This window comes from Poecilia latipinna, unplaced genomic scaffold (genome assembly GCF_001443285.1).
Source record: "Poecilia latipinna isolate Pla-1442-1.1 unplaced genomic scaffold, P_latipinna-1.0 Scaffold942, whole genome shotgun sequence".
NCBI lineage: Eukaryota > Metazoa > Chordata > Actinopteri > Cyprinodontiformes > Poeciliidae > Poecilia > Poecilia latipinna.
Window position 1 is genome coordinate 189,835 of NW_015113558.1, and position 17,213 is coordinate 207,047.

At 38.0% G+C, this 17,213-nt stretch overlaps 1 protein-coding gene across 1 annotated transcript in view; it reads right to left on the bottom strand.

Moving 5' to 3' along the window:
* Window positions 1-17,213, bottom strand: part of mgat5b (alpha-1,6-mannosylglycoprotein 6-beta-N-acetylglucosaminyltransferase B) — a 96,738-nt gene that overhangs the window by 13,238 nt on the left and 66,287 nt on the right. Inside the window, exons 8-10 of the mRNA XM_015049355.1 lie at window positions 10,321-10,452; window positions 2,331-2,464; window positions 653-783 (exon numbers count right to left, since the gene is read on the bottom strand). Coding sequence (XP_014904841.1) covers window positions 653-783; window positions 2,331-2,464; window positions 10,321-10,452 — 397 coding nt within the window. The remainder of the gene's footprint in view (window positions 1-652; window positions 784-2,330; window positions 2,465-10,320; window positions 10,453-17,213) is intronic.

Below are 17,213 nucleotides of genomic sequence, written 5' to 3' on the forward strand. Positions count from 1 at the left end.
GTAGGAAAAAAAATGTGTAAAATTGTAATTCTCTCCAAATACAAAGTTGATATTTGAAAAATACATCAGTAGTGTTGTTTTTTAGGGGTTTTCTGATGTCACAATATTTTTTTTTTTTACCTGCAAGAGTCGTCTACAGTAGAAGGAGGGACCGGGTCGGTTGGCATGCTTTTTTGTCTGTCAGCCATATTGGATTTAACAAAATAATTTCTTGTATTTGCAGCTGATGGCCAGTAGTTGATGGTGTATTTTATGGTGCGTTAGTGTCCACTTCAGTGGTCTGTGTGCATTTATGACATAAAAATCCACAAGAAGCACAAGAAAATGGCTTTTAGCCATAGCTGTCCACTGTAGTGACCACTATGCATGAAAGGGTTAATTTTTTTAATCCAATAATTATCTTACCTCTAGGATGATTATATAATCAAATTAATTTAATTATTGATAAATGCCGACTGATGAAACCACCAGCGTCTAACCCATCCGATGACACCATGCATGATGCCTGATTATAAATCATTTTAATCAAAGGATATTAGATGACTGTGCAGAATATAAATGGCAATCACAAGCAAAGGGTAAATAGACCTTGCTGAAGCAAAAAAACAAAAACAAGCGTCATCTGTGTACATCATTATTTTGTGCTTAGTACCTTCCACATGCTGGCTTCTTTCCCATAGACCACAGCCATGTTGTTGACTTTGTTCTGCTGGATGCTCCTCTTCTCCGTCTCGTTCAGCTCCTCCGAAACGAAGCCCATGAAGGAGTTGTCTGGTGTGTGGGCTGAATGTGTGCGAGTGGATGTGTGAAGTTAGTGAAAGTAGCCGAATGGTGAGAAAAGTGAAAAGAATGCAGGAACAGATAAAAAAAAGGAAAAGACAGCGAGGAAAAAAGGCTTTATTTAAAGAGAGAGAGAGAGAATAAGACGGATGCAAGGAAAATTCACTCCATCCTTTTGCACTTTGGCTCGTTGGTTCAGTGACTGTGAATGTCGCCCAAGTATTATAAATTGTGACTGTCACACGGCCAGCTGTGGTTTTGGGCATGGCAAAGTCTAACATAGGGACTTGCATAGTAAAATATACATGCTAAGCACATTTATGTGTTTTGCTCAGTGAGTTCAAGCAATTTGACATGATAAAAACAAACTGCACATATAATCCTCTGCTACCGACTTCTTTTCTTTAAGCCAAGTGCTTATTATTCCCCCTTTTTTTTTGCAGAGCGCATTTTCAAGTATTGAAGAACTGCAATAAAAGCAGCGCCGCCACGCTCTCATAAGTATGAAGGTTGAGTCACTCATTATAGCTTTGGCCGGCGTGGAACGTGGGTGTCTACAATATGCTGTATATTGTCGATATAATGATCCTGCAGCTGAGCGCCAGCTATACAAGGCTGCTGACAGCTGAATGTGAAAGCACGAGACGGTTAAGTAGTCAATGTCTCAGCCGGGAAGTGAGGAGACAGACGGCTCTGAGGGAGGATCAGACCTATTGTGCAGCTCATGAGAGGGGAAAAGAAAGAGACGAGAACAGGTACAGCTTAAAGGGACGCTGTGCTGAAAATAGAAATGTGAAGCACATTCTCCAAAATGAAAGTGAACAACCAGCAAAACCTGTCAAAAGAAGTGAAAAGACTAGTTTGAAGTCATTTCAGGTTGCTAGAAAGACATTTTCTGACGGTTGTGTGCGAACACCTACGGGTGTTTAATGCCACAAAGAGCAAATTCCTAATGTGAGACAATATTTTAATGATGTGCAGTAATCAGCTCTTTAAAAGGGAGGCAAAGCAAAGCGTTTTATTTTCACCAACAGGGCAATTCAAAGTCCTTTAAATGAATATAATACGACAAACACACAAAAACATTATGCTGCAAAATTAAAGAAAACAAAGGCAGTGTTAAAACAGACTCCATTTTATGATGCTCCAGTTGTTATTAATCAAAGCCTTGATTTAAACAAACTCAGTGTTTCAGCCGTTTCGCAGTTTTCTGGAACTTTGTTCCACATTAGAGCTGCATCGGAACATGGTTCTTGAATGCAGAGCAGAACTGAACCAGAAGACCTGAGAGGTCAGCAAGGTTGATGCGACGATGACAGAGCTTTAAAGTATTTTGGTGGTAAGCCATTCAGTGATTCATAAACTAACTAAAGTATATTCTCTCAGCTACGTCTGGGAAATAACGCCCGATAAGAGGAACGAGTTTACTATTGGAATCTGATTGGATGCTATGGCAGCCAAAGCTTTCTTAAAGAAAGCCGTGGTAAGATACTGAGACAACAGGAAAGTAAAAAAGTGATTAAAACTTAGGAAAGACAGGATAATCTTACGGAACATGGTCATGTACTGCCGGGCGTTCAGGTTCCAGTAGCCCCAGTTGGTCCGATAGCCATGCAGAGTCGCATACTCTTCATGGTTGTAGGCTGGCTCTGTCCCAAATGTGTCAATAACTCTGATGTGGCATCTGTGGAGGAACAGCACAACACAGTAACACACAGCTTGAGTTTAGCTGCCAAGCTTCAAAGCATTTTATTGGGATTTTATGGGAGACCAGAAAATATTTAAAAATAGTGCAACAAGCATTTGTAGTGAAAGTGAAATTTGCAGCCCCATGTGTAGGATTCATCTGGGTAAAGTGGGTCTTTACACTGACTACAGCCACACAAATGTTTTGACTGAATTTTGTTTGTCAATCCTCCGAAGCTGTGGTTTTTCCTGTTGCTAGAGCAGCTTTTCCCAACATGTTTTCTTAAACAGCAAATCTTGGGTGTAAATTGCAAGAAAAGTGTTTGAAATTGTTTACTCTGTTTGTGATGAATCTAAATGAGTGGAAAAAAAATAGACATTTTCACATCTTGAGCTGTAATGTTCAAGCTTAAGATATCTCAAGCTTGAACTGCTGCTTGGTTCCTTCTCCTTTTTTCATTATCTAGCAGAATCACTAATTTTTTTAATCACTTGATTAACAGAAACACTTTTATTTCATTAAAATATAAAATAAAAGCACTAGTCATTTATTTGTGATTTAGAAAGAAAGCGGCTTCTCAAAGTGAGAACATCTTCTGGAACAAAGCCTTTCAGACAGAGACAGAAGTAGAGATTTTTCAGAGAAAGTCACACAAAGCATATGATTATAAGAACTGTATACAAAAAAAGCATTAAACAAAGGCTGGTGATTTGAATGGAACAGTCTTATTACAAATTCCCACAAAAGTCATAAAACTGAATAATATTCTTTACTCAGAAGAATCAAACGATCCTCACGTCTGAGTTTCGTGTTATTTGCTGCGTTGATGAAGGAACTCCACAGAAATGCCTTCAGATTTAGTTTTGAGGGCCACAGAAAGTCGGCAATGAATTATTAATAACGAGTGTTAGTTTCATTTGTATCTACCCTGTTTTTTATCCCCTGCCCTGTCACTTTCCACCCGCTCTGCAATGGTTTTCTGTTAGGATAAGCCATCCCCAAAGGACAGAAAATAGTTGGGGGAGAGGAGGGATAAGCAGAGGAGTAGCTGAGCTGAATATCTATTTGAAGATCAGAGTAAAGGGCTAATCTGGGCTAAACGGCTGCTCAGAGGTTCTCCAGGGTGAGGGAATCATGGCAGGGTGGCATGTTGTTATGTGATGCAATGTGCAGTAGGAGCACAGAATGAAGCATTACTTGATGTATTAAGAAAGTCAGAAGTAAACAAACACTCTTCACACTTTTTCCTTATTGTTATGCAAAGCATGGATGCACTCAGCGCGGTTATCTAAATTAAATCACAGCTCGTTCCTCTGATGAGGAAACACTCTGAAACTTGTGCTGTGCTATGGAGCTTGTTGTACATGAAGGCTTGAAAGGGAATATTCACAGTTGCTTCAACTTCCTTATATTTTAACAACCTTACAATTGTGCTCATGTGTTGCACATGCTTTGATGCTAACAGAACTGTTCTGTATGCTAAGTATGAGCTTGCATGTAAGCAGCGAACAAATGAAAGACAGCAACCATAAAGCCTTTATATAACACCTAAAACAGAACATGGGTGGTTTATTATCGATGTTTTTGTTCACTCTGGTGTTTCATTTTTGATCCAGGTGACTTTAATACATATCTCCACATTGAATATATTAAAAATAACCTTTGCTTGGATAATTGTTTTCATTAACATAACAGTACCATTTTTAAAAGGGATGCATTTGTTATCCTGCAGGCTAACATTAAACCATCTGTCACTTCCCTTCCCAAATACAATGATAATATTGGATACCAGATTTTCTTTTATGGCAGGCAAATAAAACTAGTAAAAGAAGTGTTACCCTACATGAGGTTTCTCCTCTGTTTTTGAATGTTCCTTTAAAGGTATCCATATACTTTCCACTCTTTTCTACATTTCTGCCCCTATTTGTGACCTTAAAGACTTTAATAAATCATTAAATATCCAATAAATGTGTTATTAATGATACATCAAATAAGGGAAGTATTTTGCACTTGGATGTAGGATGGTTTTAAAACTGGTACCGAGTTGCTAGTGTGGTTGTAATAAGGCAATTTCTAAAGTACATATTATTTTTTTGTAAACAATTTCCAGATTTTTCCAAAATTCCCAGTGATACATCAACTAGTACTGCCATAGGTATAACCTTTCATAGTCTGGGCATAGTTTCACACTAGATGAAACAACTTTCAATATATCTGGTCAGATATTTTACGTGTGTTGTATATATTGCAAAATGCACAATACTCTAAAAGAAGACAGTGTGTTATGAGGTCCGAAGCATTAAACACAAAGCTCTAACACACAATTAAACTCTCTGCAGACATTCATGCACAGCTCAGGTTTTTGTGACCAAAGTGACTTAATGGGGATAATAATGCCTCCTGCCAGAGGGTGGCATTAATCACATGGTAGAAAAATGAAACAATGAGAGAAAAATGACAATGAAGTTTGTGTTTTAAGAAATGCAACAAGAGGAAATCTGATGTTTTTCCAGTGGGGATAATTTATCTCTTATTTGTCGATGGAGTGAGACTCAAGTTCTTGCTTGTAAGTCTTGTTCTCTCACTTTGTCCTAATAAATCTCACTTCTTTTACTTCAGTACCAAAGTGCAAGGTGTGCAAATGATTATTGCTAAGCAAAAGCCAAAGATTTTGACACCAAGAATTGATTTGGTGGTTTAAATTATAGCAAGGACACAGATTTGCTGTGGCATTGTTTTGCTGAGCTTCTGCAATGTCACAAGATTTATTTCTATCCAGCGTTGCATTAATTTTTCACCAACATCTTGGATTGATGACTGGAGAGTCCATCCAGTGAAAAAAGCCTTCGTCTTAAAGTCCAGACAGATTCTCATCAGGGAAGGAAAAAGAATCAATTCATGGAATAACTTGGTCATTTGAGATTTCGCTGACCTAATTCTTTAAGATCAGAATGTTGCTGATCAACTGGACTTTGTTAAACTACAGCAACCCCAGATCATCGCACTCCCACCAGTAGACACCAGCCATCATTGGTGCATCAGTTCATGTCCCTGTCTTCTCACCCTGATGCGTCTATCGTTCTGAAATGTTTACGTGACAGTAGATTAGAATTAAGTTGTTTTTTTTTTTTTTACCAACCTCTTCTCCGGTTTTTAATGCTGTGCAGGAGAGTTCTTAATCCAACTTTTGTAGTTCATGCAAACGCCTTAGATGTTTTCTCTCCTTGATGCATGCTAATAATGTTACAATCTTTCCATGACCACAAAATGTGTTTTTCCACATGGTTGTTTAAGAAATGAGAAGCTACTCATTGCATTAGTTGGGATAAAATAACTTGTTGCTAGATGAAAGATAATTGATCATGGAGTTAATGTCCAATTTGCTTAGTTAAATCCAGGTGGCGACATGCGTTTAATCACTGGTTTGTGATTTTTTACTGGTAAGAACTGATTCTTTACAATTATTTGACCAACCCTGTGTCATCTGAGAAAAAAGATGGTTCTTCAAAGTTTGAGCAGTCTAACTTTAAATTTGTTTAACCACATTTTTACAACATTCACCCAACCCTTCCTCTTAACTTCGTCTAATTGTTGGGAATTCTTCCTCACATTTGAAACTTAGTGGAAACAAAAACAGAAAAAAGGAAGACAGAAAAAAATGCTATACTTTTTTCAGTAATGTATAGATATGTAGTTTACATGGATATTCCTTTTCAAGAAAAACAAAAACAACAAACACACATGAAGTAAAATAACACAAAACTGAGCTTGCATGAGCAGACGCAGCAGAAAATCTGTTTTCCAAACATCTATGTTACTGAAGACAGGATCTATTTGCATGTATGAAAGTTTGTTACTAACAATAAAAACTGATTATCCATCCAGATACATTTAAAGGCAAAACTGTATATTGCTATGACACCTAACATAAGGGACACTGCAGTGCGAATAGAATACACAGCTTTAGATGCACAGCTTTCTACAATATCGAACATTGTATTCATGTAGCTGGAATTTGCTTTCTGGCTTTTGCAGAAGATAAAAATAAAAGGATACACAATTTTTATGTCAAAGAAAATTTGTCAATATTTTTTTACAAAAAAATGCAGCTTTGCTGTTGGTGTTTGTGTGCAAAACCCTTCCCTCATTTATCATTTATCTACTGTTACTAGTGCAGGCAGTGTTGCTTTCCTTTAGTCTGGGAAGATGTTTTGTTGGTGTTTGGATGCAGACGTGCCCCCCAGATATCTCCTTCAACACAACGCTATCACAGAAGTAAAGTCAACAAACGGGGAGGAGGGGGGGGGGAGAGGAGTGGATCAATATGCTGCTCCAATTATCAGATAAGTGGGTTTGATTTAAAACAGACTCTTATCTGCTTTCGGCATCTCTGACAGCAGCCCACTTACACCAATACACCTTCGCCTCCACGCAAACAATCATATGAAGTCGAGCAAATAGGACGCACCGAACACAACAGGACCTTTCTCATTATTACCATGTTACACAGGCCTAATAAATCAGAGTGGCTGTCAGTGCAAACATAAAACAAAGGTAATTAAAGAGAACTGAGAAGAAAGAGGTTGTAAAGCTTAGACCATCTGATTAATTAAACTCAGCCTATGAGAGACTCAACCAGAATAAACACGAGGGAAGAGAGGGGGCAAAGTAGGAATGTCATTGACCCAACTTCATCCTTAGGGTCCTTGTTACACAGGTAAATGCAGCAGTATGACACAAGCAGAAATTATAGGACAGAAAACAACAAAAAAAGCAGTTTTCTCCAGTTATTAATTCTATTTTAGGAGAAATAGAATGAAGCTACTCTCAAATAAATATCAGAAATATGAATGTCAGTTCTGTAGGCATGACACCTACTACCTCTTTTTTGGTACGTTTAATTTTAGGCATTAAGGATGAGGTTATGAGTAGACCAGTTGGGATGCTGATGGGGTTATATAATAAAAATGGTTCCTCGGGCTGGTTGCTAGGTGATGGGCTGGGCTTCGCTGGAGTTGCTAGGTAACGGCGCAGTGCTTGTCGAATGTGACTCAACATTCAGGAGGGTTTTGAAGCTGTTCATTTTCCAGACACCAAAAAGCTTTAACTTACTGGCACAAAATGGCTGGGTGGGCGATTAAATTAGTTAAGGTATTTAAACTCACTCTGACAGATAAAGTCTATACCGGTGGATATCAAAAGTCTATAATTAGCTTCAGTAGCTAAAGCTTTCTCAAGCGCTTTGAATGTTTGATCATCTGCTAGCTTTCCACCACTGAGACCTTATTTACTTCTTACAAACTCACAGTGATATGATACATTTCTACTACAGGTAAGGGAGATATTACCAATTATAAAATGCATACTACTTCTTTAAGCGTAAAAATCTGTTAGAAGCCTTAACAGAAATACTTGCAGTAATAATAATGGAGTCTGCCTAGGTAGATGATATAACTGTACACCTCAGTGTTACTTTAAAAACTGACAAATTCTAAAGAGAAAGTGTGGGATAGAACAAAATACTTTACAAACACTATGAGTCACATCTTGTTAAAGACAGCCAGGATCAAGACCGCACTGTAACAACTGAGCAACAGAAAGGTGAACACGGCAAGCAATTAGGCGCTGATGTCTGCCGGTTTGTCTGCTGGCAATGTGTGTGTGAGAGAAAGATAAATCATGAGAACAAGATAAGGCAGCAAAATGGGTTACATGTTGGGAAAATAACTTCCCAGTCCACCAGCAATACATTTCTCTTGCTCATAATTGGATTTTAAAAATATACGGACTGGCCCTTTAAGCATGTAACAGCAGCTTTCCATTCCCCAGTTACCTAAAATCTCTGCATCTCTGTTATCTTGGCTACTGTTTGTTATTTCAACAGAATATTTGCTTCTGTATTTTTAGCTGAATTCCTAGTTAAGTACAATACGCTGCCCCCTGTTTCAACTCTTTTGTTGCCTTCATTAACAAGGAGAAAAACAAAAAGCAAAAACAAAGACAATAATATCCAAACAGTCAAACCCTGTGATCACATCTAGAGGTAAAAGACAAACTGATTTATCAAGTCATGAAGCTTCGGACTGAGACCAACACTGGAGGAAGCTGGGCTACAAAATCAGAATATAGTTGGACTCTCTCGTATTTGTTTCTGAGGCAACGACATGAAACAGCCCTGAAGCTCATGTGGGTTCATGTTGCAGTTCTCTCAGGGATGTGCAGCTGATTATTTTCCTTCAGTGCATTCTGGCAGTTTAAATCCTTTTTCCTTGGATATTAATTCATGTTTTCTTGCCTCTTCGTTGTGCCTGTCATGGCCTAGATTCCAAGTTGTTGAAACTCTATAGCAATGCCAAAAGCCATTAAGCACACTTTTTTGCACTACTACACACACACACACACGGAGAGAGAGAGACAGAGAGAGAGAGAGAGAGTCTAATTTGTGTTTTCCCTCATGAGGCACACGTTTTCTGTTTCCCTCCTGTTTCCACTTCATAAAGTGTTTAAGCACCTCTCTCCTGATCACAGTGAGCACAGAATGACAATCACACAGCAGCTAGCAGCTGCTAAGAATGAGGTCTGATAGGAATAAATGTTAAGGTTTGCATGTTATGTTGTGTGGAGCGATTATTGCACGTGGAATTGCATGTCAGCTGTCAGTATTTAAAAAGGCTTCTATCTTGCACTACATGTGGTATTGATTATAATTATTATTACCCTTGCTGTGCAATGTAATGGAGCATGACAGACAGTGCTGCACCAGTTTATATACACGTAGCCATGCTGTTCACCATATTTACATTTTTTTTTTGTTCCCAAATTTATTTTAACTGGATGGAACAGACTATTTTCAACCCCCTTATTTCTTGTAATTCAGTAATCACTCCTTCCTTATGTACACATAATCCCCCTCTATGAGAAAATGTACAGCACTATGGCAACCACTGAGTCCTCTAATGAAACAAATTAGAGGAAATTCAGTGTCGCATGTTAGTGCAGTTGGTAGCAAGTAAGAAGCCATATGAAGCTCCTGGTTGAATCCTGGCCTGTATGGAGTTTGCATGTTCTCCCTGTGCAGGTGAGGGTTCTCTCAGGCTTCCTCCCACAGGCCAAAAAGTTTGAGCCATCTAAATTATGAGAGTGAATGTTGTTCATGCTGTGTCTCACTGACTTTGAACCTATAACAAGACATAAGGAGACACTTTCATGTCTGATTTAGTACCACATATGGAAGCGGCACAGATCTGATTTTTCTGGGAGAGGAGGATAAAAAGATTTAAATTCAGAATAAGGGTGCAGGAAAGTGTACATCGCATTCCTGTTCAGTCAGCGATGTATAAAAAGCCTGACGTACGGATTTTGACTTTGGTCGATACAAACTTTTTAAAATAACTGACACTGTCAGATGTGATAAGGTCACAATACATCTTCAATGTTTCAATCTTGTAAAAAAAGCATCAAACAATACCTGTGGAACAATACACCCATAGGTAAGGTAGTGTTCTCAAAAACAAAATATGTTCCTAGTCTTTCATTTTAAAATAAAACTCGCACTGCAGGTTGGACTACAGACATAGACTGTAACTAGCAGACAACTTAAACCACCAATAAAGTTACTTTGACCTTCAGGGTTCCTTGTAACGCAAATAGTAAATAAGATTGATGGACAAAATCCATCTAACACGTAAACAAGAGCCAATCACTCAAAATGAAGGAAATCGGAACCAACTGATCAAGTCGGATACGGCTGGTACTGATGGTCAGACTGGGTTAAGATCAAAAACTTAGTTTATATTATGTCCCACACAAACTCATTTTTTTTCTAGTCAAGCTTATGACAAACTGTCACTAACTTGTGTTTCTTGAGTGACAGTCCCATGTGCTGCTTCATCTGTTGCAGGCCGTGGTAGTCAGTATAAATGAGGTCAAAGGGCAACGGACCAGTGAGTGGGCAGCTGCCTCTACCAGGAGGCACTCCAAGAAACCTGAAAGACATCCAAATGAAAGAAAAGATTAGAGGAGCAGAAAAGCCTCAAAGTACAATGAGGCAGGATAAGCTGGAAAGCCACAGAGCACAAAGATGGGACATTGGCCTGAAGCAAAACATCCATTATTCACTCATAAAAAAAAAAACCTTTGTGCTTTCGTTTGGCCCAGACAAGGGAGGTGAACAATTTGTGCTTTCAGCAGAGACACCGATGGTTTTTGTTGCTGTGCTAAAACAAGTCTAAAGCTAAAAAAGAGAAGAATATGAACACATTCAGTGGTTGATGTGGAGTCAAAACCTTAAAAACACTTTGCAAAAATAATTAAAGCAATAGCAAGCCCATAAACTGTAATACTGGAACTCAATTATTTCATGGACACAGAACCTGGAAAAACACTTTTAAAATATAAATGTAATTTTAGAGAGAAAAAAAAGCTAAATGTGTCTGTATGACAGAAAATGGGAACCAATATGATGCTAATGATCTTATATTCTTAGCTCAAAAGGAAACCAGGGCATGCTACAAAGCATTTTAACAAGACAACATTCAACAGAAGAAACTCCATCAGTTGGGGTTATATTATAACCCCAACTGATGGAGTATTTTACTGTGAAAGTCTGAAAGGAAGAGTCACATCTGCAGGACAGCAACTAAGTGTTTTTATCGAGGTTTTTTTGTTGCAAACAAGTTTGACTGGAAAATTTAGGGAAACATTTGAATTATGACGACTGCCTGTATAGTGTGTATATAGTATGACCTTGTTTGTTTAAATTTTTCAGCATGTACGAGTTGAAAACCATAACATTTACAAGTTCCTATTTGAATTGTTAGTTGCTACATTATGTAGCTGCAGTTGACGCACAACTGATAATGCACAAAGACTAAAACCGGCACACTTTTTTCCTTCCAGGGTTCATGCACATTTTTTCTGGACAAATTCTTTGCTTCTCAATCAATGTTGGACAGGTGGATGGATAGATCAATAGATGAAGAGGTGAACACACAGCTGGATAACTTTAAATACTTAATTTAGCTCCTAAGACACCATCTAAGACCCCATGTGGTTTCCAAAAAGCAGGATTCAAAAGAGGAGAATATGCAAATGAATGCTCCACATACACTATGCACACCTATATATCTATACAAATTTAATCTGACATTGTTAAGAGCAATAAAATGTGAGTGAAATCTGTCCTACTGTAGCCTGTTTGTAGCCGTGGTGGATAATGATGCTGCTCTGGCACTGTTCAAAGTCCCGCTTGTTATGGTTTTAATGGAGAAAATATTCAAAAATCGTTCAGATTTTCTGACACAAGATGTCAGTTTAGTTTGCTCATGTACTCCCCTTTAGGCTTTAAAGATCTGATGAGGAAAACAGTCACGGTACCATCCTCCGTCTGTACATCTGCCTCTCCTGATCATCTCCTCTCTGGGCTGCACAGCGTTCATCCGCTGCAGATAAAGCAGGAGCTGCCATTCCTCCTCCTGCAAACGTACTTTCTTGGCCTCTCATCTGTAGTCTGGCTGCTTTTTTAGCATCTCTTCAGGGTTCTTTGTTGTGGACTCATAACTGCTAGCTTACTTTAATCAGTTCATTTGAGCACTGACAGAACTCAAACGCATAGCAGAAGGGACTGTTGTATCCCTACATCCCTGCAACGAGAGCATTGAATTCTCAAAATAACCCAAACTCCAGTTTGTCCCAAAAGAATCGATAATGTTCACATTTGTAAGTCTTTTGATGTTTTTTGTTTTACCAGGTTTGCAGACTTAAGATTTTTATTTCAATTCTTTGTTGAAAAATAACTAAAGCTCTATCCAATGGGATGAAGAACATGGACATGTCGCTTGCCGTATACTGAACCTCTGTCAGATCTGAAGTCTTTTTCAGCCTTGAAGTTCAGCCTAGTAGTTTTTCTACCAGAATTATCCTGTGTTCACAACCATCCATGTTCCCTTCAGCTTCCCTGTCCCTGCATCTCCTAGCAGGATGCTGCCACCACCGGGAATAACAGTGGGATAATGTGTTGTTCCAACATTCATGGTCCAAAAAGTTGCATTTCCATACTTTCTGACCAGAAAACCTTCTCCTGCAGGTGTGCTGTCGGTTTAGAAGGACAACCAAGTCTTGGTAGGCTTGCAGTCATTTTATAATTTTCCCATTGTCAGATGATATATTAAACAGATCATCATGACTTGGCAAGTCGTTTAATAACTTTACCTACTTTCTGTTGGTGTATTACATAAAATCTTAATAAAACAAATTAAAGTTTTTGATGGTAGAAGGAAAATAAGAGATGGTGTGAGATATATTTGTCTGATTTGTAAAGACAAACATTTAAGGGTTTACCAATATACTTATTCCACCTTTTGAACCTTTACTATAGAGATCTGGATACTGACTTCGTTGTTTCTAGCTTTTGTGTTTCCATTGGCTGCAGTTCCGACGGACCCGCTCAGACCTCAGATCTTTGACCTGTAACTTGCCTTCTCACCCTTACATCTGTGATCGATGAGGCTAAAGGCTAATGGAGACAGTAATGAAATTATACGCCCCTGGTGAATTTCATCTCACTACATCTAAACTCAATTCAGTTTGGCTGTGTTGTTCATGCAGGGTGGGATTTCGATAGTACAGTTGACAGGACTTGCAGACACTTTGTTGGCAGCTGATCCCCACAATCAGACAGGAGGGAAAACACGCCCATAAAGGTGCTTGACATAGTGACTGAAGCAAAATGAAAAAGCGATTGCTTCGAAGCGGGAACTGCATCAAGAGGCTGACACACACAGATATGGCCACAGAGTGTTTTGTCTGATCTACTAAGAGGAACAACTGGCAGCGTGACAGATAAGCTCATCTGAAGAGTTTTTTAAAGCTTCTTCCTCAAGGACCACTATCACCAGCTTGTACTATAACTTTTAATTCAGTCTAAGCACTCCTTTGTTAGCTATCACATATATTTATTGTTACATATAAATGCTTCAAGCATATCATCGAGATAAGTGTGGCTGAAAAAATAAGTCGCTGAAGCTCACTGAAACTGTTTGTTTTAGTTCTAACAATGTAAATAAGTTATTCAATTCAGTTAAAACTCAAAAATACTTTATTAATCCCAAAGGAAAATTAAATGTTGTTGTAACTCATTAAATCTTCAAAGAGTTATTGTAGCTTGTGATGGTTGTTGGCAGGAAATATCTCTTGTAGCGCTCCTGTAATCTTCTTCATCTCCATGTGGCTGGCAGAGAGCAGTCCAATCAGTTGCTTCAAAACATGCCTGGAGGGCATCTTTTCTTAACAGTCATCTTCCTAGCAGGTAGTTTGTATTCAGACCAGAGAAAAACAAGACTGTGGTCAGGACGAGGTCTTGGTTTGGAGACATATGCATCATTGACATTAGCATCACACAAACCCAAAATCCTGTTTTCCCAGGTGGAGCACCTGACAAACTGGTAAAATGTTGGCAGTGATGAAGAGAGTGAGGAATGATTAAAATCACCAGATATTGCCACAAATGCACTAGGATGTTGTGTCTGTAGTTTAGCAACAACAGAACTAATGACATTGCATGCATTATCAGCAACATCCTGTATTTCAGTGAAATTCATATGTTTATTGGTAAATGTGTCTAAACAGAAAATTATCCAGGTAGCACCAGACATTTTTTGCCATCCTAATATCCAGCTATGGAAGATGAGGGTGTGACGATTGGATATAAAAGTTATCAGAAGAATTTGCTGAATGCCCAGAACTTTTTAGCTGATACTGCAGGGAGACATGTCTTTGGCTAGCCATGTTTTTAGCAGTCATGCTGATCTGTTTAATTAATTTTCTGCTGCCGAGTTACCATACATTTTTGTTTTCAAAGTATTAAACAATTGCACACTTTTTGTCAGTTGTTTATGAATCTGAACATGCAGTCAATAGTGAACGTTATGAATACAGACAGAGACATCTTTGAATCTATTCAGCTATGGCAAAACTCAATTATTTAATCTTCAATTCATTACCAGAGTCTGAGAAATCAGAACATAATCAATCTGTGGGAGGCGAATCTTTGACTCTCTTGTATGTCATGCAGCAAGAAATCGTTTTTAGGAAACAAAAAGTACAAAAATCACAGCATCTTAGACACTAGAAACGAAAACCCTAAAGAACATTATAGAATAGCGTGATTTCAAGAGAACACTCAGCCTGGAGAGAGGCAGTGCTAATTAGTCTTGCCTCCTTCCTGCTTTCATCCTTATGGATAATGGATAACTCGCACAGATGTAGAGGGCCTTTTCAAATACTTCATTCAATAGGCACCATACAAATTTGAAAACTGGCATCAGTGGGCTTTCTGTAGCACTATTGAGAAATATTACAAAAGTCTGTCACTTTTTCATCATCCTCTATTAGACTGAATGAGGCTGTCCTTAAAGCCTCACAATTTCCAACTCTTTCAGACCAAGAAGGTGTTTTAATGGGGCTGACCTTTATCTTTTATCAGAATGTAACAGAACCTCAGAGACTCGTAGTTTCAGTAGAGACCTTATATTAGAATGACCAAAATGGAGGAAGTAATATATTTTGGTAAAACTGAAGGGGGGGGGAAGGATTTTTTAAAACATGTTTCCCACCACAAAAACAATATTAAGGTTCTGAATAAATGCAGCTCTTGAAAAAAATTGAGAGCCCATTGCACTGAACCCCACTGAAAACCTCCTGGTTATTCCACCAAATACTGATTTCTGAACTCTTCCCAAGTTAAAACATTAGTGTTTTTGTTTCTAAATGAATATGAAAACTTGTTTTCTTTGCATTATTTGAGATCTGAAAGTTCTGCATCTTTTTCGTTATTTTGACCATTTCTCATTTTCTGTAAATAAATACTAAATGTTTGCTTGGAATTTCAGAGACATGTTGTCAGTAGTTTATATAATAAAAGAACAATGTTCATTTTATATACATATAAAAAGTATATTCAGAGAAACTGATCATTTTAAGTGGTCTCTTATTTTTTTCCAGAACTTCTTATATTTCCTTATAGTAGTACTTTACAATCAGCTTCACTTACAAAAAAAAAAAAGACCAAGAAAAGGAGATAATTGCCTTATTAAATAATATAGCATGTCTGAAATGTTTCACAGAACTCTGGTTCAATCCATCATCTAAAAAATAAGAATGACAAAAAGAGAGTATTAATGAAAAATTCAGCCAAGAGAACAAGAGTAACCAAACTCAACTTAGAAAAAGACACAAAAAAATTGCTCGAGTTGCAGATACCATGTGTTGAGGGAAACTATCTCTGCACATTACTCTGAACACCATCCTCATGTTGAAAAGTGGTGGCAGTGGCAGCATCATGATGTGGGGTTGCTTTGTCTCAACAGGGGGAGAACAGTGTTGAAGGAAACCTGTTGAAAGGCTGCAAGCACTACAGGCTGAGGTGAGGTTCATCAATACAGGTCCATGGCCTATTCAAAGCCCAAACCTAAAATGGAAAACTATGTGAGGACTTAAAAATCGTGAACTCTTCACCAAATCAGCCCTAATAAATAAATACATAAATAAATAATTTTCCTTTCAATTGACAGAAATACTTCATGTTGGTCTTCTATATAAAATCTCAATTAAATACAACTTTGAGCATAATTGTGATGCAAATCAGTATTATAGTGTTGCCTCTAGAACAGCTTTGGACATTTACTGGATCTAATGCATTTGCTTTTTTATTATTTAAATATTTAAAAGTGCATTTTAAAATTCCTTCACAGTGCTGTACATTTTGACAGTGAAGATGTCCAAATAAATAACTATAGATGAAAAGAAAATAGAACAAAAATATGTTCTTATCATTTCAATGTCATGTCAGGTGAAAGAAAAACATTCAAACAGCTATAAAAACATCTTTATCTGCAAATCAATCCCTGGTTTGTATGAACTTTGTGCACAGACAGCAATTCTTTTACAGGGACCTTAAAGTGAGATCTTTTTCCATCAGAGTACAAATAGCCTCAGCCTCACATATACCTATAATCAAATCTAAAATGTGCCTGCACCAAAGCACAGTAAAATGCTAGACATTGACGCCTCAGTTGTGTCTTGATACAATACCCAAGACACAACTGAAGAAAGCCTCCAACAACCAATGCAGCAATTTGCCTCTGGTGGCGTTTCTCTCTGCATGGCCGGTAGGAAAAACGGCTGAGGTAAACAAACACAGAGAGCTTTGCAAACTGCTGAGCTCGCACATTTCGCCACACTTGCACTAAAGTTAAGAGCACAATTAGGTTTGTTGGTGTACAAAACTGCTCATCCAAAAAAAGCAAAACAAAAAAGCCAGTTGTTGTACTTGTTCTCAGCATCATCGTCTGTTAGAACCGGGTCACGGAGTCGGTACCTTTTCGTTACGATGCGTCGTGAAGACATCAAAGTAGATTATTTTAAACAAAAACTGAAGTTTTCCAAATCCTCTGAAGTAGAAAAGAAAGACGCCCTGGTGCTTATTGGAAATGTTAACAGCAGGACACAGACTGACTTTTAAGATGTGCAGCTTTTTGCTGCTTGTATTTATTTAAGATTAGCCAACAAATAACAAAATCCGACATAATTAATCAATGCTTCCATCTAGAATTGAAGCATTGAGATCTTATGCCACCTAATTTATTCAGTTTGCATAACATGAGCAAAGGACGCTCAAACCATGTGAGACAGATGTTTGACATTGTTTTGGTTTTCTATGGGTAATGTTTGGTAAGAAAACTAATAACTG